The following is a 24,985-nucleotide window of genomic DNA, read 5'->3' on the forward strand; positions in this document are numbered from 1 at the left end:
AAAAATAATTTTGGCCGCTGGGTGGGGCCTGTTTACTAGGCTAACACTCAATACTAGGTGCCACAAGGCAACGGACAAGCTGGGTGTACCATGGCCTGCAGCACCCCCTCGGATGGAATGCTCGTTCTTGGATGGGTTCTACCTCTCCCAGGCGACGCCCCCGATACAGGAGTTTTGAGGGGCAGTTTTGTACAGAAGAGGAAGACAAGATACATCCAATTTGTTTTGTTAATGTGATCTGCAACTACAGGACACGTCTGGTTAAGATTATTGTGACTAACTGTGACTAACTGAGGGTTAAAACCTATTGAATGCAAGGGTGTACTTACTTGTGCCTTGCTGTCCTGTGAAGGTTTACATCATATGGCCAATAAAAATACGATAACATGTAAATGTTTGGGTGGAATATGTTAAAGTAGATTCTGCTAGCTCCTTCTTGTGATTTCTAGGAAGATGTCATGGTCAATGCAAGTCACCACTTGTGCCCTTTTATACTGACAGCTTGTTGCACTATTTTCAGAGATTCTGTCTCATCTCGTTCTGTCTGCTGATTGACTGATCATTTTCGTTTGCTAATATTACGGGGTGTTTTATGGACTGCTTGAAGTGACTTTTGAAACGTTCGCTGGAGGAAGTAATTAAAATACACCCGCGTGGGTACCACTCGAAACGCCTCGTGTGCATGTATAGTTCGGCGGATGGGACACACAAAAGGGCCTTATCGTGCACTTTTGAGTAAAAGCATGAAAATCGGTACACATATCCTTCTTGATATGCTGATTAATGTTAGCGTTGGAGGCGTCGCGAAAAATGCATCGTTTTCAAGATGGCCGCCAAATCCAATATGGCCTACCCATATTAATGAATCTTCTTGACACCTGGTAGTAAAAGCATGAAAATCGGTACACATATCATTCTTGATATGCTGATAAATATTACCATTGGAGGCATTGCTAAAAATGCTGTATTTTCAAGATGGCCGCCACATCCATTATGGCCAACCCATATTAATGAAGCTACCTGACAGTTTGTAGTAAAGGCATGGAAATTTGTGCACAGTTACTTTTTTATATTTTGATGGATAAAAGAACTCGATATGGCTGACATATCAAATATGGCAAACGCATTTTAATAAATCCTTCAGGCACTTTAAGTGAAACCATGGAAACTGGTCCACATTTACTTCTTGATGTGCTCATTAATATTAGAAATTGAGGCATTGTGGGAAAAAACACATTTTCAAAATGGCCAACTAAGATAGTGTTCATAAGAAATTACATATTTTTCTACACAAATATTTTGCCATTGCATATAATTAACACTCACAAAATACCATTGACAATGATTAAACATTATTGGCATGTTATCAAATAAAGTGATGCATAAACGATACTCTACTCTACTGCATATGTTATGGTTTTGCCCAAACTGTGTCTGCCACCACCACAACAGATTATTTTCTGTAATGTGATAACTTTAGAATAGGAGTTTGCACCACCTCTTGTGTTCTACCACTGTATAATAGGTACATGAACTGATAAAGTGTTAAAGCCTTACACTTTGAAGATTGCTGACTTTGTTTGCATTATAGGTTTTGTGCAGATGGACAGATATGAAATGTTCTGTGCTAATACTCTTCAATAGGTACACTGATTGAATTCTTGAGGCCTCAAATAGGTAATACGGCAGTAGCGTTATGTACAAATCCAAGGCTTTTGAGGGGCTTGGGCCAGGATTTCAAGATTGCTAGACAGAAAGTTCACTTGATTTGTTAATTCATGGACATTGTTATGATTGCTTACTTCAAAGAAACTAATAGTTGATGACTACTTCTAGCTGCACAAGGTTTTCAAACAAACTGCAATCCTGCACCCAATGCAAGTTGTATGGTATATCTTGCCTGGTTAACACAAGTTGATCTCACAAGTAAAGTTGTGATTTACGATTGCCCATGGCAGTTTATAGGTCGTTAAGAATGTGGTATTTGGCATATGTGTAGCCCATATCCAATCATGTCAGTTGTATCTATTCAAACAAACTGCAGCCATCGCCTTTACACCCCTACTCATTCTCCTGATTGCACCCCAAGATCTGGTACCCTCACTGAGGGATGGAATCCATGCTACATTTCAGATCAGAACAATTGTGTAAAGTAGTAGCATTTCACAGACTATGGTATATACTATGGCCAACATCAATCAAACTGCCAATAATGCCTAATTAAAAGATTGACATAAACTTTGAATAAATGGTGAATGGCACAGTTGGAACATGATGGCCATCAAAAAGTCAACTCAGGGTATATAAAATATAACTTGAGTGAAAAGTTTACATGTACAGTATTAGGATTCATTTCTAGACCATGATAATGATGTGAAGATTTGGCATGTGTGTGTGTGTGTGTGTGTCTCTCTCGCGTGACAACCGGTGCCGTACGGCAGTCTGCCCACTGTGCACAGCTGGTGTGTGACTGTGTATGTATGCGTGTATGTCTTTCTTCAAAGCGCTTTGAGTAAACTTCATAGTTGTGATACTGTGCTACATAAATACACATTGCAATGTATTGTATTGTAATATGGGTCAGTCATATTTGATTTTTGTTCATGGCCCCTAATATGAATAAGCAAGTAACTATGTGTACCAATTGTCATGCTTTTACCACAAATTACCAGGTAGCTAATATGGGCTGGCCATATTTGATTTGGCGGCCATCTTGAAAACAATGTTTTTTTCCCCCGCGACGCCTCCAATGCTAATATTAATCAGCATATCAAGGACATGTGTACCGATTTTCATGCTTTTACCACCAAGTGTCAGGTAGATTCATTAATATGGGTTGGTCATATTGGATTTGGCGGCCATCTTGAAAGCGATGATTTTTTGTGACTCCTCCAATGCTAATGTTAATCAGCATATCAAGAAGGATATGTGGACCGATTTTCATGCTTTTACTACCAAGTCTCAGGTAGATTCATTAATATGGGTCGGTCTTATTGGATTTGGCGGCCATCTTGAAAATGATGAATTTTGCGCAACGCCTCCAACGCTAAACTTAATCAGCATATCAAGAAGGATATGTGTACCGATTTTCATGCCTTTACTACCAAGTGTTAGGTAGATAGGTAGATTCATAAATACGAATTGGCCATATTGGTTTTGGCAGCCATCTTGAAAACGATTAATTTTTCATGACGCCTCCAATGCTAATGCTAATCAGCATATCAAGAAGGATATGTGTACCAATTTTCATGCTTTTACTACAAAGTGTAAGGTAGATTCATTAATATGGGTCGGCCATATTGGATTTGGCGGCCATCTTGAAAACGAAGAATTTTTCGCGACGCCTCCAACGCTAATATTAATCAGCATATCAAGAAGGATATGTGTACCGATTTTCATGCTTTTACTCAAAAGTGCACGATCAAATCACCCATCCGCTGGACTAGTAGGCATAGACGGCTTGTCTCACGCAAAGGACACGAGACGGCATAGTGTACATGCTATAGAGTTGTCCAGTCGTCCTGGAAAAAGTCTAATTACAAGCACGCTTCTGTTTGTTCCAGAGGGATATTGCAAGGACACCCACGTAGCCTGTGCATTTTTGGCCATGCTTGCGTGCACCTTAAGACTTACAATTCTATTAAAGTAAGCCTACAACACATGATAAATATTTGCTTTTGTTTACATGTGTAACAGAGTGGGGTTACTAAGATTTCAGACTTTTACTTAATTAGGTTTTAAAAGGTGACTACGCCAGTCTCGTTAACGGGTGAGACAACCCATGTGTTAATACACAATTTTCCCCGACAGGTTCTGGATGAGGAATGAGGACACAGCTGTTCAGACCCGGCGGCAGCAAAGAAATATGAAGGGGGCGATTCATTTATGAGAGGGGGCGGGGGCGGGAACGCGCGTAAACATAAGTGCACTAATGGAGGGCTCGTGTATTAGGCCACTGTCGTGTATTAGGCCGTTGTCAGACCCTGTCAATAATGATGGAAGTAATTTTTACTACTATTATTGGAATGATCTGAGCAGCGAGACACTCACGCAAGCACGCACACCCACCATACCGAACCCCAAATGTAGCCTACTTCTACACACCTAGGCTACACACCATGAACACACCTACACACTTTCACTGTTATTTCACCTCAATCATAGTGCAAAACAGAAGCAAAGGCACAGACGGAAAAAAGTGGTGGTGTCTCCAAAATGTGTGTGTGGTGGGTATACTCTGTTAAAAGGGTCCCAAACACCAATATCTATCGATTAATTAACTATTAGTTATCTGCAGCCAACTGTAATATAAGGGTCCCAAACCCCAACATTTATGTACTATTTAACCATTAGTTATGCCTTACTTTTGTATTAAGTCAGTGTTAATTTTGGTCCTTAGTTAAGTATGACCTGATAGCTACTTAACTATTAACTGTGTCCTTACTTATCTATTAGTTAGATAATAATGTGCTATTAACTTGTAACACAAGGTAGTAGTTGTCTAATAGTTAAGTAGGCCTAACTGCTTACTAATGTTCAACATGTGCATTGATATCAATTAATATGTGTCTAATGTGCCATTAAGTAATGATTATTAACCCTTACTTAAGTATTAGGTTGTAGCTACTTTACTGTTAATTGTGGCCCCTTATTTGGAAGTGTTACCTATAATCCTCAGATTGCGATGAAGTAATCTTTATTTTACGGCCTTACATTAGTCAACTAGCCTATGTAAAGTAATACATACCAAAGCCAAAAACTTGACTCCCACCATATTCTGGGTAACATGGTTTGTAATGGAAACACAAACCAGACTCAGTTAACCACACCAATCAGCTCGGTACAACACAACACAGCACAGTCAGATGGTATGTGGAAAGGTGCCTTTTCATTTTTGCCCTATTCACTGATAGACTGTGTATTTGTATTATATGATGTGTTATTAGAATAGGTAACCTGATAAGGGACTGGGGTTGCAAATTAGTCATCTGGCTTTAAACCTTGTATTCACATCTACAAGTTCTGTCAAGGCCTTGCCATGTCATGTTGATAATATTGTGCACTGCATTGTCCCTGCCAAATAAACTAGAAATAATACATTAATATATATATTTTTATATCCCTATGATGATAAGAACGATGAGGCATGGTGGTTAAATGTGTGCCCATTTTGATTGCAATAGTACTAATTTGTACTGATCCATTATTGCAAAAGAACTAATTACATTACCTCCACATATGTCCTACTGTCTAACTAGTTGGGCATCAGCAAATGTCACAACCTTAAAAGCCATTAAAACATTATACAAACAAGCACTGAAAATCTTGGATAGAAAGCCCAAAACTTATCATCACTGTAAAGTACTGAAAAAACATAAACTGTTGGACTGGGATAACTACATTAAATATAATGATTCAGTTTTACTATATAAAATTCTCCATGGCCTGGCCCCTCCTCCTCTACAGATATTTATTACAAAAAGTAATTCTAGGGGTGATTGCTCTGTTCCATTTAGAAAGAGCGCTTTTAGTCAGGCTGTTTTCTCTTACAGAGTCTCTCACACCTGGAACACAATTCCCAGTATAATTAGAGAACTGCCAACAGTAAACTCATTCAGCAAACAGTTAAAATTGTGGTTATTAGATTCTCAATGCTGTCAACATAATTTCTCATAGTTAGGCTACTACTGGCTCTATAATTGTACAACTGTGTGCTTTAACTGTATTTTTATTTGTATTTTAATTAGCCTCATGGCTACAATGTTGTGTATTTAGCATTTTTGTTTAAATGCTGGTAATATATGCTGTCCCTTTTTAAATAAATAAGCTTGAAACTTGAGGAGGGTAAGTTTTCGGTCTCGCTGGTTTGTCTGTTTGTTCGTCTGTTTGTTTGTTTGTTTGTCAGCAGGATAACTCCGAAAGCTGTGAACGGATTTTGATGAAATGTTGTGTAGCATAGTTGTGGAAAAGGAACAATCGATTGAATTTTGGTGGTGATCCTGATCACGATGTGGATCCAGGAATTTTTTAAAAAACAATCTTCACCATTACGGGATAGGTGAAATTTTGACATTCCAGTTCCTATATCCACAAAAACAAAGCAGAAAGACTTTTTTTTTTTTTTTTTTTAATAGGGTGTAAGATAGTCAAATGTTCTAACAGCTTCCTTGGCAGGGGGCTGCACTCTCTGAGGGCATTTCTAGTTTGTATTTGTACCTTAGATGGTACATTTGTTAAATTTGTACATTTTGTACCCTCAGTGTACGTACCTTTATTTCTGAGAGTGTATTACAACAAGCAAATGCATATTAACAAAACTGTATGTTGTGTTTTTTTTTATTGTCCACATTCCAGCCATGCCATTGAGAGGATAACGCACTGGAAACTTAATAAGCACAAACAACGTTTCAACAATATAATTAAAAACACCCGATGACAAAGCCTCTGGCTCAAAAGTGGGACAGCAGATGGGCCTGGTAAGTTGAACAGATAAACAGATCGGTGTAGAGACCGAAGACAACCTTCAACTTGTTGTGAACATGGTTCTTCAAATTGCATGATTTGTACACATTAAACCTGTTTTATAATTGTCACAGGTATTGTGTGTGTGCGTGTGTGTGTGTGTGTTGTAATTGAGATTGGCAAATTAGTGTACACAAACAGCCCTTATTCTGGAGCTTATGATAACACTGCCTTTGCGTGACAATGTCTTCTGTCTGTTTATAGAACATCTTTTCATCCTGTGACTTGCTCATGATAACACTGTCTTTTGTCTGTCAGTGTTAACTTTCCATTCATAAAACAGGTTTTTCATCCTGCGAGTTCCTCACGCAACAGTCATCTTATAGCATTGCCTGTGTTATTTTCAATCATTACACTTGGGTCATTCCATATCAATTCACACACCATCCCCACGTGACCCTCTCCGATTTACCCGATATCTCACATACAGGTACCTTTTGATGTCAATTGAAAGAATACCAAGTATTAGCACCCTACGTCTAATGGTTGCGGAGATGAAGCCCTCCAAAGTTGGGGTGCCATGCCCACCTTTCAAGCCTGTGAATTGCATACAAAATTTACAAGCAGATTTTGACACCTCTGGTTTTAGTTTGAAGGAAGATACAGGCCTAAAAATCACCATGGCCCCTCAATATGACCCTGTCTACCAGATGATGTACTTACAAATGGCATGCCTTGATTATTTTTGGCTATATTAAGCCTTAAAAACTGAATTTGTGAAAAGCGTGATGAAGAGTCTTGCCATTTTGGGGTTCCAGATCTTGGAAACTATGTATGCTTTGGGAGTTATAATTGATTTTCCATCATATTTGGGAACTGTATTTCAAAAAAAGTAGGGCACTCTGACTTTTAATAATGGAATAGGAGGGACTCAAAAACAGCTTTGGGACAAAATGACCTTACTGTACCCTCTACTTCAGGCCTCAAATTAACCATGTGGGCCCTTAATGACTGGAACGCCCTTTTAACCCCATGTACAGTAGCACTGTATCAAACATTCAAGCTTGGAAAAACTTTGTTTTTCAAAGTTCTTTATATTAATCTTGACCTTCAAGTATATGTTTTTGTCTATGTCTTATCACAGTGTCTGTGTCTCTCTGTAATTTGTAACAGACAGTACACAATCACCATGGGGCTTGGGGCACTCCTCTTCCCACAGCATACAGAGACAGCGCAGTAGTTTTTTACACTACACATTTTTAAGTAGCCCTAAACATGGTGAAAACATATGGAAAAACCAAATAAAATCGCTAGATTCAGAGAAGTGCTATAAAAATCCTAACCTGCTTCTCATTATAAACCTCAGTGTGCCCTGGCTAGCTAGCTTAGCAAAACTCCGCTAGCATAACAAGTGAGTTAGCTAAGTTGCCAGGGTCACATTTCCATTTCTTAACACATTATACACAAAGAACGAAAATAAACACACACCTGTAATTTTCAGACACAGTACAATCACCATGGGGCTTGGGGCTGCACTCTGACTCCTGAGGAGACCATGAAAAGAAATGCTAAATAATCGTGACTAGCGTTAGCAACGCTAAGCTAAAGGATTGTCACGATGCCACCGGCTTATGTTACACCGGGTGGCGCTAACACATCAAAGTACATGAAACCATGCAGCATATTCGTGTAATACATTAGGTAAGGGGTAATACATGGAATAGTGTTCAGGATTACTGTGATAAAAGTGATGGATGACAGAATAGAAAGAAGATTTAAGTAAGATTAGGGAAAGAGAAAAGTGGAGAAATACCCCTTCCCACAGCATACAGAGACAGGGAAGAGGATATGGAAAGCATAGAAATATGAATCAGACAAACGGAAATATTAGAGGGGGATAGAAGGAGGGGGGCAGGAAGCTCCATAGACACCCATGACAGGGAAGAAGGCTACTGTAAGTCTACTGTAACCAAGGTGTGTCAAAATAAAAGCCCATCTTTGTGTAATTATACTAAATAAAGAAAGAGGCTAAAAGCACACTGTTACATAACCACGGTAAAAATTATATTTTATGACCATAAATCAGACATTGGCCTATATAATAGGCCTGGGCCTAACTGTCTAAAAGTTTATTTTGTTTCTCATAGGCTTTGACATGGCCTAGGCTACTGTTTTTCATCGTGACGAGGTATCCAAGGAATTGTTTAGAGGGCGTGCGTAGGCTAAACAATTTGCGACTTTCTCTGACCAGCTTCTAAAGAGCAGGACAGGCCCGGTCACCCTTTTTTTCACAGACCAGGGGCCTCACGCACTAAGAAGTGCATGGATTTTCTACCAAAGAAGTGCGGATGTGAAAATGCTGAAAGATGCTTACGGACAAACAAATCCGATTGTACAAGTAAGTGCGTAATCAGGCTTTGGCATGAACTCTTACGCACATGCACGAGCACATGCGAACCCAAGTCACCTTGCCTCCTCCCTTAAATATTCAACATGAATATTGTAATTTGTATGAAAAGACTCATTCGTGTGCATTCATTGTTTGAAAGTATGGGAAATGGGGGAACGCGGGAAATACAGTACATTTCATGATGCGAGGTGAAGGCGCTGTTTCAGAGGTGGGCAATTTAAAGGGGAAAAGGCTGTGCGCAATAGCCTAACAAAATTACTTTGGTGTGTATTTTGGCATTGGTAATACTTAATGTGAGGACTGCAAAAAAAAACTGTCATGTTGTTATTACTGCAGTACAATACAGGTTTTCCCACAAATGATATTTACAAGGCATTACATCAAAACACATTGCGAGGGCAGTCGCCAAGACTGCTGAGAAATAAACGTTTCTGTTGGGTATAAATGTGAAAGATGATGCATGCATACATTAGCCACATGTATGAACAATCTAGCAAATACTCAGATAGAAATTCACCTGTTAATTGATGGACTGATTTTACAGTTGCCTGTTAAAAGATAAAGACAAGCACTGCTGTGAGGACGTTCCCAACAAATACAAGAAGACACATCGCAGATGCCGTAGTCCAGAAAATATGCAATGTTTAATGGCTGCCAAATACTTTAAATAATACTGCTGATGCGCATCCAATTTCGTTGTAATTCCAGAATAGTTTCATGAGTCCGTTTCATTTTAACCAGCTGCCACTGTGTCCAATGATATGGTTGAGGTGGTTTTCCTCTTCTCCTTTTTTTAAATCAGGCGCCTCAACATTCAAATCCACGTTTAAGTGGCTGCATATTGCAATATTTCCGACCGCGCACAGCACATGTAGTTGCGCTGCATGCCTCTGTGTGCCGCCAAAAAGACAAAATGCACCAGTTACGGAAACTTGCACGCTTACGGCAACTTCCACAGCAGCCCTTAAATTCGTGTGGAGATCCGCAGTTTTCCACGTCTAGTCTGTTTTATAGTCTAGACACATTTTTCATATTTGTGAATGTTAGAAGCATTTATTAGTAAAGGTTGGGAACCTATGTACTTGACTGAACATAATTTGAGTGTGCTGAATTCAACTAGCCAGGTTCCCAAGCTGGATTTTGATGTTTTGACAGTTAAATTTCGGGAAAAAAAATGGCTGCCAAAATACACGATTTTTTTTACTAGCATTTTTGCCAAGTATTGCTGTACTTGGAAATAAATGCTCTGTTCTAACATTTTGTGTCCCATTAATGTTTCTTGATGAATATATCTACGATAGAGGATTTTAAAAAGTATAAAATAGCTTCTAGAATGCTAACAATGCTAATATTGTTGGTGTTAGCCTAAACGTTTCAAATATTTAGCTTTTCTAATAAGATATTTGTAGCCTATGTGTGTTAATATGGTTAAGAAAATGGATGTAAGTATTTTAGAAATACTTAGCATAATGTGAAGTAGTGTTTCCAAAAAGTCACTGAAAGTTGCTATTGGCTCTCTGAAAACTGTCAAGAAATCGCTAGATGACACCATGATATTACATATAACATAGCCTAAGTTATTTTGTGTCATTTTGAAAAATCAGATGCTATTGCATACATTCCAGATAGTCTATACATCAGACCACACGACATGGTTCCAGTGATCCATATCCTTGGTCTGTTCATCTCTCTTGAGACCAAGATAAACAAATTTGCTTTAGATGGCGTCAAGCATGTGTGGTGGTAAACAAGTGAGTTTTACACAAAAAGTGCATCATCTGGCTAGTCAAGCATGGTTGTGGGACTGACATGGTTTGGCAATGTATGGATGCCGTCAACATTGGAAATCTGAATTACACCTAAAGAAGCATGCATGTCAACATGCACTGTGACTACAGAAGCAGATCATGATACTCTCCATAGGATTTCATTCAAAACTCACACCCATCTATTTTAGCCAGCTGTAGACTCAAAATGTACAATTTCAATGTACTGAAAGGTTGAAACACACACCGATGACCTCCCTTTTAATCCCTTTTCATTTTGAAATGAAAAAATGAATGTAGTTGCTGCCAAAGGTGGTTCTACAAAGTATTAAGCAAAGGCTGTGAATACTTTTGTAAAAATTATTTCTTTGTTTTTTATTTTTATACATTTTCAAAACTGTCAAGACAACTTGTTTTTCACATGGTCATAATGGAATAATTTGTGTAGGATTTTAACAACAGAGATTCATTTGTAGCATTTGGAATAAGGCTGTAAGATAATAAAATGTGAAAAAAGTGAAGCGCTGTGAATACTTTCCGGATTGACTGTACGTTCAATCCTTGCTATATTAAGGCTCCTGTTACCTTGCCTATACTAGAATGAACAAGAGAAATCTGGATGTCTTAGCTGAAGTAGCAAGAATTATTTAATATACCCTTACACTTTGCTGATATGGGGGCGCTGGGTAGTGTGGGCCTGGGTGGTGAGGGGGCCCTAGGTAACGAGGGGGGACTTTGGTAGTGTGGGGGCCCTAAGCCATCTGGGGTGAGCAATGCATCACTTTAGAATAGGGACCCTTATTCCGCATCTGTATTGTATTCTGCCACTTACTACTTACTAATAAATAGAAATATAGGCTTACTGGTCCTTACTAACGTTATATTAGTAATAAATCCCTAATTGGGCATGAACAAGACATTTGTGAATACATGCTTAACAAGTCCTATTTTGCTTAGTACATACCTTACAAGTTACTTACACAGGCATTAATATTGTATGTATTAGTGCTAATAGATGTATCCCTAAAATAAAGTGTTACCAAAAGACCTAATACGACTATTCAACCAGGCAGGTCATTGTCTGAGTTACGACCGACCTCTTTAGCTGAAAGCACTCTAAAAACACTGAACCAAGAGAGTGGTGCGGTGCCATTATTCCAACAAACACTGTGGCAGATAAATTCATCCATTACACATGTGGTAACATTGATATCGTGGATGAAACACTTGTTGGGAATACTTCCCATGCAACACAAATGGCAGCATGGCAGAGAGGCCAACCAATTGATGATTCTGTTAAAGATATATATGTAGCATAATGAGGTCTGTGCCTTTAATTCATGGCAGCAACCTGCTGTGACATTGGGTAGGCCCATCATGTGACCGGGAGGCACCAATAGGCAGCAGTTAAAGTTCTTTAAAAACAGGGCACCGGCTACTGGCAAGGGGGAGATCTTATTGTTGTCAGTTTAGCAGTCTGGTTTCATTGTTGTTCACGGGGAAGAGCCAGTCCCGTAGAGTCTCAGTATAGGAGCTGGTGACTTGAGTGTTGCGTTTCTAGCCAGACTGCTGGGAACTACTTGGTCTGTCACTTGGCCTATTTTCGGTATGTACCATATTGCCCTGTCGTTCACCACGTCAAATCAGGCTTTCACAGTATATATGTACCTAAATTGCTGCTGTTGCCCTGTCAGGTTTTGGACTCCGGTGTTGTGTCCTTCTCGTTACTGCTATAATCTGTGCCTCGCCGGTCACGGTATGTTGCCACCATTCCCTCCTTTGTCTATGATGTCTGTATGATTGTTGTTATAATGTGTTCTTCTGTAACTGTAAAACCTGATGATCTATCTCAAAAAATGATTCATGTTAACATCACTTAAAAGCAGCCGAAAGTGAAGATTACTTAACTATTGAAAGTGAAGCGCACTCATTTTGATTTTGCAGTCCATTTACTTGTTTCTTATAAGTGACTATAACATCATGGATGTCATAGTCACTCATAAGACTCAAGTTGGCATAATGAATTATGGATCATGGTTGGAGTGACATCACATATAAAATCAGAAAACATTAACATAGCCCTGCTTCTATTTTTGACACTGCCTGTTTAGGCCTACAACAGACCTTTTGCGAGGTGAGGCGTTCAGCAGACTTTCTAGCAATGCAAAACACTGCATTTAAGAGCAAAAATGAAGCTGACAAAATTTGACAACTGTGTCACGATGGTCTGACTGGTAGTCTAATACACTGCAATGCAGTGTGTATTTATGCTTTGCATAATAGAGTTCTTCAGTAACGCGGAAGCATGTAGTAGATTGTAGTCTTTCATGTTAGCATTTAAGGACTTCCTGGTTCGTATCGGCTTCCGGCCTCCATTGGGAATTAATAGGGGTAAATTTCAAATAAGCTCCGAGTGCAAGCACGCGCTTAGCGAACCCCCGCAAACTGTCGAGGGTGTTAAAAATAGGCTGTAGGTATGACATGGTTGATCATTTTGTGTCAAACTTCGACATAAATACGATGTTGCGTCCATATGCTAAACCCGGAAGCTTTTGGCGACTACAGAAGCGGCGCCTGTATCTAACGGCATGTACGTGCGGAGGGTGGTGCCCATGGCAACCAAAGGAAAGTATGTAGTTCGGAAGTTTTAATGATCAGAAAGGGGTTAGCAATATTGAATTATAATCGTCATGATTTAACATGTGAATACACCAACATGATGATAGGATCCGTTCCACTAATGAGAAAGGGATGCGGGGACACGCTAATGTTCGTTGTTGCCGTGCAACTTATATTTTTGTCAAACCTGAATCTCTATGGCGTTTTGCAATGTAAAAAATCGCCATGGAACCGGTAGTCCAAACGCCGCATACAAGTTGACGTCAACGCTGAAGAGCTCTATTTGAAGAACCTCTTGCATAATTGCAATCACTTATTCGACTGGCGAGTTGAAAATGTGCTCATTGCAATCAACGTCAACGCCAAGCAACCCCTCGAGACAGGTGCATGCATCAACAGCCAATGGGATTGCAGATCTTTCGAAGTGGACAGAGCGCGAGCAAGCCAGAAAGACTTGAAGACACGTCACTCACAGTACCAATCGACGACGACCACACCGCCGCCAGTTGAGCTCGAAGTATCAGTCTCAGGTTTGTGGTCTTTCGATATGCAAGGCGAATTTATGAGGAACTACTGTTTCATGACTTAATTTCAAACATGTATCTGACACGGGAATGCCGGCAACATGTAGTCTGATTTTGTTTCCATCGTGTTGTGGTCATGATGTCGAAGCGTGGTGGCCAGTTAACCAGTTTGCTTCAATGTATGCTAGCCACATCTCGCGCCGAGGTTAGCTAGCAAACCTTTTCGTCGTCGTGTAACATGAAAGCAAAATATATGTCGGGCTTTCCACACGACATGCCTACATTTTATGGATGTAGAGCTACTTATTGTGTACTATGGTCACAGTAATATTACTAAACATTTGTCCTGAGGCCCGTGTTGTAGTTGAAAAGCTGTAGCAAGCTATTCCAAAATGTGCAAAATGCAAGTTGTGTGTTTTTTCTACTGCCGTTAAAGTGCGGTTAATGAGTCATTACAGACTATTACATGGCCAGTACTCTGCAACATGCCCATTACCATGCCCCTTTTACCATTGCATGTGCAATTTCAGAACCTTCAATTCGCTTAAGGTTCATATGTCTCGAGTGCACGATCATGCAACGCCGAGGTCTGGGAGGGAAGTTGGCAGTAGGGTTTTCAAATGCCCACTTTGTGCATTTAGACAGCCGTTTGTTGAACGTGACATGTTTCTCCACCTCGGTAGACATTTACAACAAAAACAAATAGTCCCGTGTCCATTCAAAGACTGCACATTTACCTCAAACGTGCATTCTACATTCCGATAGCACAAACACAGGGAACATAGTAATTCTTCAGACTATGCACCTGAGCTGGTTCAGCCGATTTCGTCTGACCCTCCTCAAAATTGTGTCGGTGAGGAAGGGTCTGATGAATTTGATGAGGAGGAACCCTTTCACTACGAAGTAGATGACACTGATGCATTGGATCAGAAATTGGAATATAATTTGGCTGCCTTCTTTTTAAAGATGGAATCGATTCTTCATATTAGTAATAGAGCAACACAAGAAATTGTTGAGCACATTGATCAGCTCTTTACTCTCTCTGAACCCATCCTGAAGAAAGTAATTGGTGACAGTCTGAAAAAGCACAATTGCCCTGTTACTGACACAATTATCACTTCAATTGTGCAAGCAGTTTCAGAGTGTAACATCTTACACAGATCAGTGAAAAGTGAAGGTCTGCTGTCAACAGCCAAGAGGAGAAAGTCATATGTACAGCAGAGGTTTCCACATATCAAACCCATTGAGTACCTTATTGATGGTACCCAAAGAAAATGTGTTTATGTGCCTCTTCTCTCGTCCTTACAGGAATTGATGAAAAAGCCGGATATTGCAGACATTGCATTTCAACCAAGAACCGCAAATCCTGGTGAGTTTGCATCACATGTTGATGGCTCTTATTATCAGGGCAATATATTCTTTGCGGAAGGAGGTGTTAAGTTTGCCTTGATTCTGTATGCAGACGACCTAGAAATTGCTTGTCCTCTTGGCACGTCAAGGGGATATTACAAAATGTGTGCAGTGTACTGGTCCCTGGCAAACTTGCCAGTTAAATATCGCTCTGCCCTACACACCATTCAGCTTGCAATGTTGTGCAATTCAAAAGATGTCCAAAGATTTGGATATGCAAAAGTTTTTGCACCACTGCTGAATGATTTAAAGATTCTTGAACAGGATGGCGTCTACATTGAAACTTTAGGTGACTCCATAAAAGGGACAGTTTTCTCTGTTGTGTCAGACAACCTCGCGGCTCATGGGATGGCTGGTTTTAACCAAAGTTTTAGGTCTGTCTATAGTTGTCGTTTTTGTCTTTACTCCAAAACTGATGTACAGACATTGGATGCAACCACTGATGCTTGCCAGATGAGGTCAATAGACCAACATGACCACCTCACACAACAGATTCAGGAAAATGAAAATGTTGGGGAAACATATGGTGTCAAAGGTGTTTTGTCTGATGAGCTTGTGTATTTCCACACCATCACAGGGTTTCCACCAGACCTGCTGCATGACCTCCTGGAAGGTGTAGTGCCTGTGGAGTTGGCCCTTTGCTTGCAAGGTATGATTTCAGTGAAACACTTCACTCTTAACGATCTAAATCAGGCAATTAAACATTTCCTTATCAGCACAATGACAAAGTAGACCGTCCTCATCCAGTTACTGCAAGTTTTTCATCTCGAGGAACAATTGGGGGTAATGGGCATGAGAATCATGCTCTTTTGCGATTACTTCCTGTAATTATTGGTTCCAAACTTCCAGATGGGGACAGGTTTTGGGAAATACTAATGGCATTAAAAGATGTGGTAGATCTTGCCATGTGTCACAAATTCACAGAAGAAACATTGCAGTACATGTCCTGCAAAATCTCAGAGCACAGACAGATACTCCAGGAGGTGTTTCCTAATTAGCATTATCCTCACCTCATTCGATGCTTTGGGCCCCTTGTCCATCTATGGACAATGAGATTTGAGGGGAAACACAGGATTTTTAAAAGGATCATACATGAGGCTAACAACTTCAAAAATGTGTTAAAAACATGTGCAGAGAGACATCAACTGATGATGACATACCACTTATCACCCACATTTTTCAAACCACCAATTGAGATGTCTCAAGTCAAATCAGCCTTCATTGACACCTTACCGCCTGAGGTACAAGCCAGTGTTTCACAGACTGTGGACGACTTGACTGTCCTTAGTACAAATCGAGTAAACATTGATGGAACATCATTTGCGGTTGGCATGTTTGTCTGCACTGGTGTTCAAAACTCCTTGCCAGAATTTAAAGAAATTACGAACATACTACTGCTTGCAAATGAAATCACTGTTGTGCTGAAGGATTATGATGCATGGTATGTTGAGCATTTACGGTCATTCGAATTGACTGTTACTGATGGAAATAGCCATGTTGTTCGCTATGTCCGTGAACTGAAAGATCAGACACCATTGTATGCTTATAGAGTGTCTGATAGACTCATTCTTACACCTAAACATTTCATCCCCGTCTCTGAAGATTGTTTGTGTGCGTGTGTGTGTGTGTGTGTGCGTGCGCATGCGCGTGTGTGTGCGTGCGCATGTGTGAGACATGAGGTGTGATTGTTTTAGAAGGCTATAGTGTGAGACAGAGATTTGTGGGCAATGTATGCACCAGCACTTTTTTGCATTTTTGTCTCATAATATTGTTTGCTTGTGTTTGTTTGTTCAAGGCAATTCCTGTTGTACCGATGGCCTCACCCCTGAAGTTGCGCGTCATTTTGGCTGATGACAACGCTGAAATTCTTGTCTTGCCATCTCGACCCAGTACAGTTGACGAACTAGTTTCAGAAATTAAAGCAAGATTTGGGCTTGTGTACGACTTCAGACTTCAGTATGAAGACCCAGATTTTAATGCATTTTGCAACCTTGTCAGCATTGATAGCCTCCCAAAGTGATTCACGTCATAGAATTGAATCTCAGCCCCGTAGACTTAGATGTCAGCTCCATCAGTACAGATGACACCGTTATTCTTTCCTCACCAGAGAGAAGCTGTAGGACTGAGGTCTGGCCAGAGTACTTCACTGTGCCATCGTTTACCTATGAGGTTGAATATATTCTGAGTCAGGGCAATACAGCCTATGAGAAGGAAGCAAAGCCCCTGAAGCTAACTAAAGATCAGAAACACAACATATTGGAGGCAATGGCTATAGAGATGTATAAATATGCTGGGTACCCAAGTGGCAAACAAATTCGCCAAGCTGCTGAGGCTTTAGTGAAAAAGCATCCGTGTCTGAAAGAGAAGACCGGAACAGGATATGATGCCTGGAAAAACAGCCTTTTCTTTAAGATGGGCAACTACCGTACGAAACTTAGCAGAGCAGGCCTGAAAGAGGTGTCAGTGAATGCAGGAAAGCGTAGTCGACTTCACCCCACTGCTCCATCAGCCCACTCTCAAATCAAGCGCCCCAGACGGGGAGAGATTAATTACCTACCAAATTATCCCGCCGGTGAAAGCAAGGACAGCTTGGAGGCTCAAAGAAATGAACTCCATAGTGAGTTTCAGAAAGCTCCTGCCGAAAGAGATGGACCACTCATCTTCTTGCTCATGCAGAGAACATTCGCGTTGAGACGTGAGGAAATAATCAACAGTCCAAGGCCTATTGCAGAGCTGAGGGAGCGGTGGCCTGCCCTCTTCTGTGAAGCCCAGGTAAGTTGAAAGCTGATTGTTAGTTACTGTGTATATGTAACAGTTATACAGGCATTTCCAAATTCTATGTTTTGTTTTTTGTTTATTTTTTTGTCTTGTTTGTCTTGTTGTTTCCACAGCTTTACAAGGAGGTCCATCGCATCACGAACCAAAACCTCCCCTTCAACTTCTTCGCGGCACTGGACAAATACACTCCACAGCTCCTGAACCTCTACAAAGAGAAGCAGACGGGAACCTTGGGCAAGAAAATGGCTGCTCTTCTTTCTGATTACAGTAAACAGGTAAGTGTCATGAATATAGGATAGGCATCAAACAAGTTTTGTAATAACATCCATGACCATACTTCTACGTTTTGCATCTCTGTATAAATGTGTGGTCTGTGAAGATGCTCAGATAGCTGAACATAGATGAGTTGTTAGGTAATTTTATTGACCAAGGACTTGCATATTAAGTGAAGTGTGAAGACTCATTAAAGGAACAGTCCACCGTACTTCCATAATTAAATGTCTTCTGAGTTGAGACAAGCTGATACCTCTTTCAGCTTTGTGCGTGCTCTCAGTCTGCCAGACATAATGTTACTCCTTTTAGTATGTAGCTAGGCTCAGCATGGCCGCTGGCATTTTTGAAGGCTGAAGTTAGGTCTGACCAAACTATTGTACCTTTTCTCTATTTACATTGAACCAAGTCACAAAATAAAACGTGTATTTTATAATGGCCACTATAGTACATTGGTTTCTCATTTGTGAACACCCCTGGCTGCGTGCACACAAGGTATTTCTACGCCTTTCATTATTGGGCCATTTTTGTAGCATAGAAACTGTGTAACTGGTTATATTAATGTATAAGAAGGAAGGGTTTGATCTCAGCCTAGCTTCATACATTCTAATAGGAGTAACATTGTGTCTGACTGGGAGCAAGCAAAAGGCACAGGGTGGTATGGATTTCACATTTCATTGTGGAAGTATGCTGCACCGTTTGTTTAAGATCATAACACCACAGCGACAGATGTCATACATCAAGGAGTGAGTGAAGGTTGTTGCCACATCTGTCTAAAAAAATGCTGTGGTGTCGTACCAGGTTAGGCTAATGTTTAGGTGTTGCAGTGGGCACCCCTTACGATGAAGAGAGCCCCCATCACTGTGGTACTAACTGGGGTTATTCAGTAGAACAATACTGCTTTTCACTGTCCTGAAAAAAAAAAACATCTGTTTGATCAGGAGTATAGTTGGTGTAGTTGTAGAACCTTACAAAGCTATTTGTCATAACACTCAACAGGATAATGACATCCAGGCAACCAGAACTGCTGTCCTGTTTGGCCTGGCCCTGTATCTGAAAGAAGATGCGTCGGAGATTTTCAAGAGCTGCAAGGTATGCCGTTCATTCATTAACCGCACTTTCAGACCTCCTGCTTTTATGTCATTCTTACCATCATGCTGCAATTTTTGACTTGACAATCTTTGTACACGTGTGCGTATCCGCATGCATACACACATACACGCATCCTCTATACAATCTCAATGTGGATATTCACTGTTCAAGAAATTAAAGGGAGCATCAAAATAATGCATTGCTTTTACAAGGTAATCATACCTCTATGAAATCAGCCTGTCCAGTTAGGAAGCAGCACTGGTTGAATCAATTGTGTTTTTCTTTTTTTACTTTTACTTTTGACCTTGCAAAAGTTTCCTTCCAACACGGGTAACTACTCTTAGTAACCACTAGACCTGTGTACTTGTTGTATGATCAGCTGACTGGATCAAGTTTGTGTTGGTTCTCGTTAGGTTTTCAGCTTTTTTTTGGTCAGATTTGATTCTGACTCTTTCGCACCTGCCGGTACCATAAGGCAGTGTTAATCACCCACTGAAGTCGCTGAGGTAGTGCTGCTCATCCAAGATGCCACATCAAGGTGAGGCGTGGCAAGAATGTTTGTGGTGTCTCCCAGCAGTGTCCAGAGTCTAGAGCTCACAGGTGATACCAGGGAACATGCCCTTATGACCAGGAAGATACTCCATAAGTGGCAGCTATGGATACAGCTAGTTACTGTGAAGTATGGTGCTAGAGAACATGAAAAATGTCATACGACACTGGTGCACAGTGCTCCTCATAAATGAGGTTGCTGGCAGCATGACATTCTCCATGGCATCTCCAGACTCTGTCATGTTGCTTTCATGTCCCCATTGTGTACCGGCTCTCATCTGTGGTCAGTGAAGGTCACCAGTGGTAAACATGCCAATTTTGAGATGTGCAAATGACGCTCCACTGTGATGGGCTTTAACCAAAGGCCCCAAGCATCGGGTCTCATACCCACCTCATGTAGTCTATTCCTAATCATTTGGGCAGAAGTTTTAACAACAGTCACTTGCGAAGCTCATTTTGTGGGGGCTCTGTGCTTCCTGAGCCACGTAGTACAAAGAAGATGGCGATCTGCTGCCAGGTTGGAAACTCTCCTATGGCTGGCATCTATCATCTCCTATTATACTAATCTGTGCCATGATATCTCTTGTAAACTCTGAACACTGCTGGGAGAAACCCTCTTGCCACACCTCACCTTGATATGACATCCTGAATGAGCAGCACCACCTGTGCGACTTCAGTGGACTTGTTTGGACTGGTATACATATACTTACCTTTTTGCGTTCCGTTGCTTTGTTTGTAATTGTTAGGAAGTCGACTTCGAGGAATCCCAAACAGGAGCCGTCACACTCCTTGCACTTACCGAAGACAATCCATCTGCAGTACCGTTCAACCCGCAGCACGTTACAGTCATTCTGGAGGACCAGGTGGTTCTTTCACACAAATATTGGGTAGACGCACTTGTTCTTTTGTTTGGTCTGATCTATGCCCTGCACCTAGAGTACCCTGCAAAGCTTAAGGGTTTCTTTGAGTTTATTCAGGTTGTCCTCCTGAACCTCGATGATGGAAGGCGTCAGATTAAGCCAAAATTGCTGTCACTCAAGAATGAGTTAGAACTTGGTGTTTGAACAGGATGAATCTTTCATCTATCAGATGCAGAACTTTCACTGTCGCTTAAATATTGGGCAGCCGCTATTGTTCTTTTGTTTGTTTAAAAAATGTCATCAGTAAACAGTGTTGTACAGGTCTATACGGTACAAGTGGGTGCCCAAGAAAAATGATTTTTATTGCCCTAAAGTTTCATGATTCATTTTGCCTGATGTTCCAACCCTGTTGTGAAAATGAAAATTAGGGATGAAAAAGTTTGGGCTGGTATACGTACAGTCAATCCGGAAAGTATTCACAGCGCTTCACTTTTTTCACATTTTATTATCTTACAGCCTTATTCCAAATGCTACAAATGAATCTGTTGTCAAAATCCTACACAAAAAAATCCGTTATGACCATGTGAAAAACAAGTTGTCTTGACTGTTTTTTTTATTTTTTTAAATACATTTTCAAAACTAAGAAATCATATTTACAAAAGTATTCACAGCCTTTGCTTAATACTTTGTAGAACCACCTTTGGCAGCAACTACTTCCATTTCGAAATTAAAAGGGAGGTCATCGGTTTGTGTTTCAACCCTTCAGTACATTGAAATTGTACATTTTGAGTCTGCACCTCGCTAAAATAGATGGGTGTGAGTTTTGAATGAAATCCTATGGAGAGTATCATGATCTGCTTATGTAGTCACAGTGCATGTTGACATGCATGCTTCTTTAGGTGTAATTCAGATTTCCAATGTTGACTGCATCCATACATCGCCAAACCATGTCAGTCCCACAACCATGCTTGACTAGTCAGATGATGCACTTTTTGTGTAAAACTCACTTGTTTACCACCACACATACTTGACGCCATCTAAAGCAAATTTGTTTATCTTGGTCTCAAGAGATATGAACAGACCAAGGATATGGATCACTGGAACCATGCCGTGTGGTCTGATCAGACCAAGATAAACAAATTTGCTTTAGATGGTGTTAAGCATGTGTGGTGGTAAACAAGTGAATTTTACAAAAAAAAGTGCATCATCTGGCTAGTCAAGCATGGTAGTGGGACTGACATCGTTTGGGGATGTATGAATGCCGTCAACATTGGAAATCTGAATTACACCTAAAGAAGCATGCATGTCAACATGCACTGTGACTACAGAAGCAGATCATGATGCTCTCCATAGGATTTCATTCAAAACTCACACCCATCTATTGTAGCCAGGTGCAGACTTTCAATGTACTGAAAGGTTGAAACACACACCGATGACCTCCCTTTTCATTTAGAAATTAAAAAATGAATGTAGTTGCTGCCAAAGGTGGTTCTACAAAGTATTAAGCAAGGGCTGTGAATACTTTTGTAAATGTGAATTATTTGTTTATTTATTTTTATGGTCATTACGGATTTTTGTGTGTAGGATTTTGACAAGAGATTCATTTGTAGCATTTGAAATAAGGCTGTAAGATAATAAAATGAAGCGCTGTGAATACTTTCCGGATTGACTGTATACACATCTTGCAATTTGTTGGTCTTGCACCAAGATGGTGTTCGCTCAGCTCATTATTGTGGTGGAAATGATCATTTCGAGGGTATTTCCTAATCCGCACCAGAGAACTTTACCCCTTCAAGTATTTTCATGTATGAAAACTGATCCTTGTATGAAAGATCGACATGGTGGTACTACTGCAGTGAATTGGCTTGAGGGGTCCCAGCTGTTTTTATACATGGTGCCATGCATCTGGCAAAATATTTTGAAGTGATAATCTTTTGAGATGTTAACAAAATGCCCTTGAAAAGGCTGTTGCTGCTACACAAATATTGGGCAGCCGCTCTTGTTATTTATTTGGCCTGATCTATGCCCTGCACCTAAGTTTTTGTTTGTTTAAAAAATGTCATCAGTAAACAGTGTTGTACAGGTCTATCTACGGTACAAGTGGGTGCCCAAGAATGATAATTTTTATTGCCCTAAAGTTTCATGTTTTCATTTTGCTTGCTCCAACCCTGTTGTGAAAAGGAAAATTGGGAATGACTTTTTGGTTCCCCCAAGACATTTGGTGACCTGATTTATTTTTTGCTGGTTGCTCAAAGATATTTTGTTAGGCTACTTACATAGGGTATTATATTCATTGTATATTTTTGTAAAATATAGTGATTCGTTTCATTTTTTGTTATGCTTAATGTTTCAATAAAACAATTTTATTGATCATGGTTTCCTGTCAAGTTTTCATACCTTAAATAGTTCAAGGCAACATGTTTCCTCAAATAGTTTGAGTAGTTATATTATTAACGTCTGAGTAGTAATAACTTCAGTTGTATAAGTGGTCATAGTGTAAATCGTACAAGTTAACATTAAGCAAAATACACAAGTGGTAATGACTCTACTGTGTATAGTGAAGGTGAAGTGGTTTTCTCAAATGATTTGAGTTAAAGCTAACTTGATTCAATGAAGTTATCAAACTCAAACGATTCAAGGCAACGCGTTTCCTTGTATTATTTGAGTTAAATTAACTTCTCAGGTGACTGGCTGACCCGGTGCTGGGCTCTGTCTGCTGAGTGGGCTGCTGTTTTGGTTTTAAGTTTCAGATGTGTGCATGAGTGTGTGAGTGCTTGGACCGACAGTGAATGCATGGGTTTTGAGTACTTAAGAGAATGTGATCTGTCCTGGTTAATGTGTGAGTGCAGGCACGTTATTTTCTTTTGATTTGGTTTGTTTCTTTCTTGTGATTGTGGATGGGAAGTGAGAGTTACCGTCTGATTGATATGTGATTTATGTTCTTTGTTTGTTGGTACTAGCCTACACACATTACTTGCACCAGTCTATTGTCTGGATTGACCCAACCCAGTAGCTTTTAGTGTGCTGTGCTTTGAAGTGCTCTTGTGTGACTTGTGGGGTGGAATCTTTCATATGCATGCCTGTTTTAAGTAGAAGTGTTCACCTGTCTTGCCGTGCTTATCCTTAACTAAATCTACCCTACACTTTGGGGATAATCTGGGCATTTTACTGATTTATATGTGTGTATCAAGTCCGACATCAGTGTTTGTGTATTTATATGGTGTACTATATGAGATAAATTGTATTATTAAAAGAGAAGTAATAATTTCCTGACATCCTGTGCCTGTGTCCTAAAAACGAACCTGTGTGTCTTCATTCATGTGCTAGTGGGTTAGCTCAATTTTCCAGAGGGACTGTGGCGCCCTCTGGTGGCGTAGTCGGTAATTACATTTACAAACCTAAAAAGTCAACCTCTATTTCCACTCGGTTACATAGAGGTGTCCACTAGACATACATTAAATGTGCCAAATGCCCTGATGGAGCTACATCCTCTCAGGATTACTCCTAGGACATTCAAACCAACTTTTTCAACACCCATTGCTGAATCATGCTTTGGCAAATCTGGAAAGGAGCATAAGCATGCTAGACAAGCACATGCTATGGATCTAACTTTCTTCTTGCACCATCACAACTTAGACATGAAGACTTCTTGGTCTGTGTTCAATCAGTTACTGTCATCAAAGGAACAACACACTGCTGCGGGGTATTTGCCAATAGTCTTCGCTACTGCACACGATTTTGATACTTTGAATACAGATGCATTGTCATATCTTCACATTTTGGACAGGAACATACAGTTATCACAGTTTACTAAGCATTGTACTGCAGACTTAAAGAGTTAAAGTGGGTAATTCCAGAATAGAACAACAAATGAATATCTCGCCTTGGAGGACTTCACGTGTCAATGAACTTCCCCATAGGAGAACATATGAATCTGGATCTGGACTGACCAATGTGGATGGTGGATTGCTTGGCTACGGCCCTGTTGAACTTGTTCTGGCAGGAAAGGCATACAACAAAGCCACGATACACAAGTTGACTCTGCAATCCCTTTAGGGTATCTACCTGTCTTTCTAGGATGGCTAATGGTGATGATCCTCAGACAATTAGTGAACTGATTTCATTCCAGGATCAGGAAAAGGACAGAAGTCTTTTGGGTCATTCCAGCTGGAATCAGCAAATTTCTGAAAAATCTCCCACTCGACCCCCTCGGATTTGCCTGCAAAAAATGTATGTGATGGCATA

The 24,985-nt window shown here is 40.3% G+C and overlaps 1 protein-coding gene and 2 long non-coding RNA genes across 3 annotated transcripts; all 3 read left to right on the forward strand.

Annotated features, from left to right (window-relative positions):
* Positions 1-11,964: 11,964 nt before the first annotated feature.
* On the forward strand, positions 11,965-24,013 carry LOC134467440 (uncharacterized). Its single transcript, XR_010038553.1, has 3 exons — positions 11,965-12,244; positions 12,333-12,394; positions 23,424-24,013. It is a non-coding gene; the product is annotated as an uncharacterized LOC134467440 (long non-coding RNA).
* LOC134467439 (uncharacterized) lies at positions 14,926-17,086 on the forward strand. Its single transcript, XR_010038552.1, has 3 exons — positions 14,926-15,150; positions 15,769-15,840; positions 16,987-17,086. It is a non-coding gene; the product is annotated as an uncharacterized LOC134467439 (long non-coding RNA).
* Positions 17,314-18,360, forward strand: LOC134467576 (uncharacterized). Its single transcript, XM_063221419.1, has 3 exons — positions 17,314-17,963; positions 18,083-18,244; positions 18,349-18,360. The coding sequence occupies exons 1-3, from the start codon at positions 17,457-17,459 to the stop codon at positions 18,358-18,360; spliced, it is 681 nt and encodes a 226-aa protein (XP_063077489.1). The 5' UTR covers positions 17,314-17,456.
* Positions 24,014-24,985: the final 972 nt, after the last annotated feature.

The sequence above is a fragment of the Engraulis encrasicolus genome, chromosome 17 (genome assembly GCF_034702125.1).
Source record: "Engraulis encrasicolus isolate BLACKSEA-1 chromosome 17, IST_EnEncr_1.0, whole genome shotgun sequence".
Classification (NCBI taxonomy): domain Eukaryota; kingdom Metazoa; phylum Chordata; class Actinopteri; order Clupeiformes; family Engraulidae; genus Engraulis; species Engraulis encrasicolus.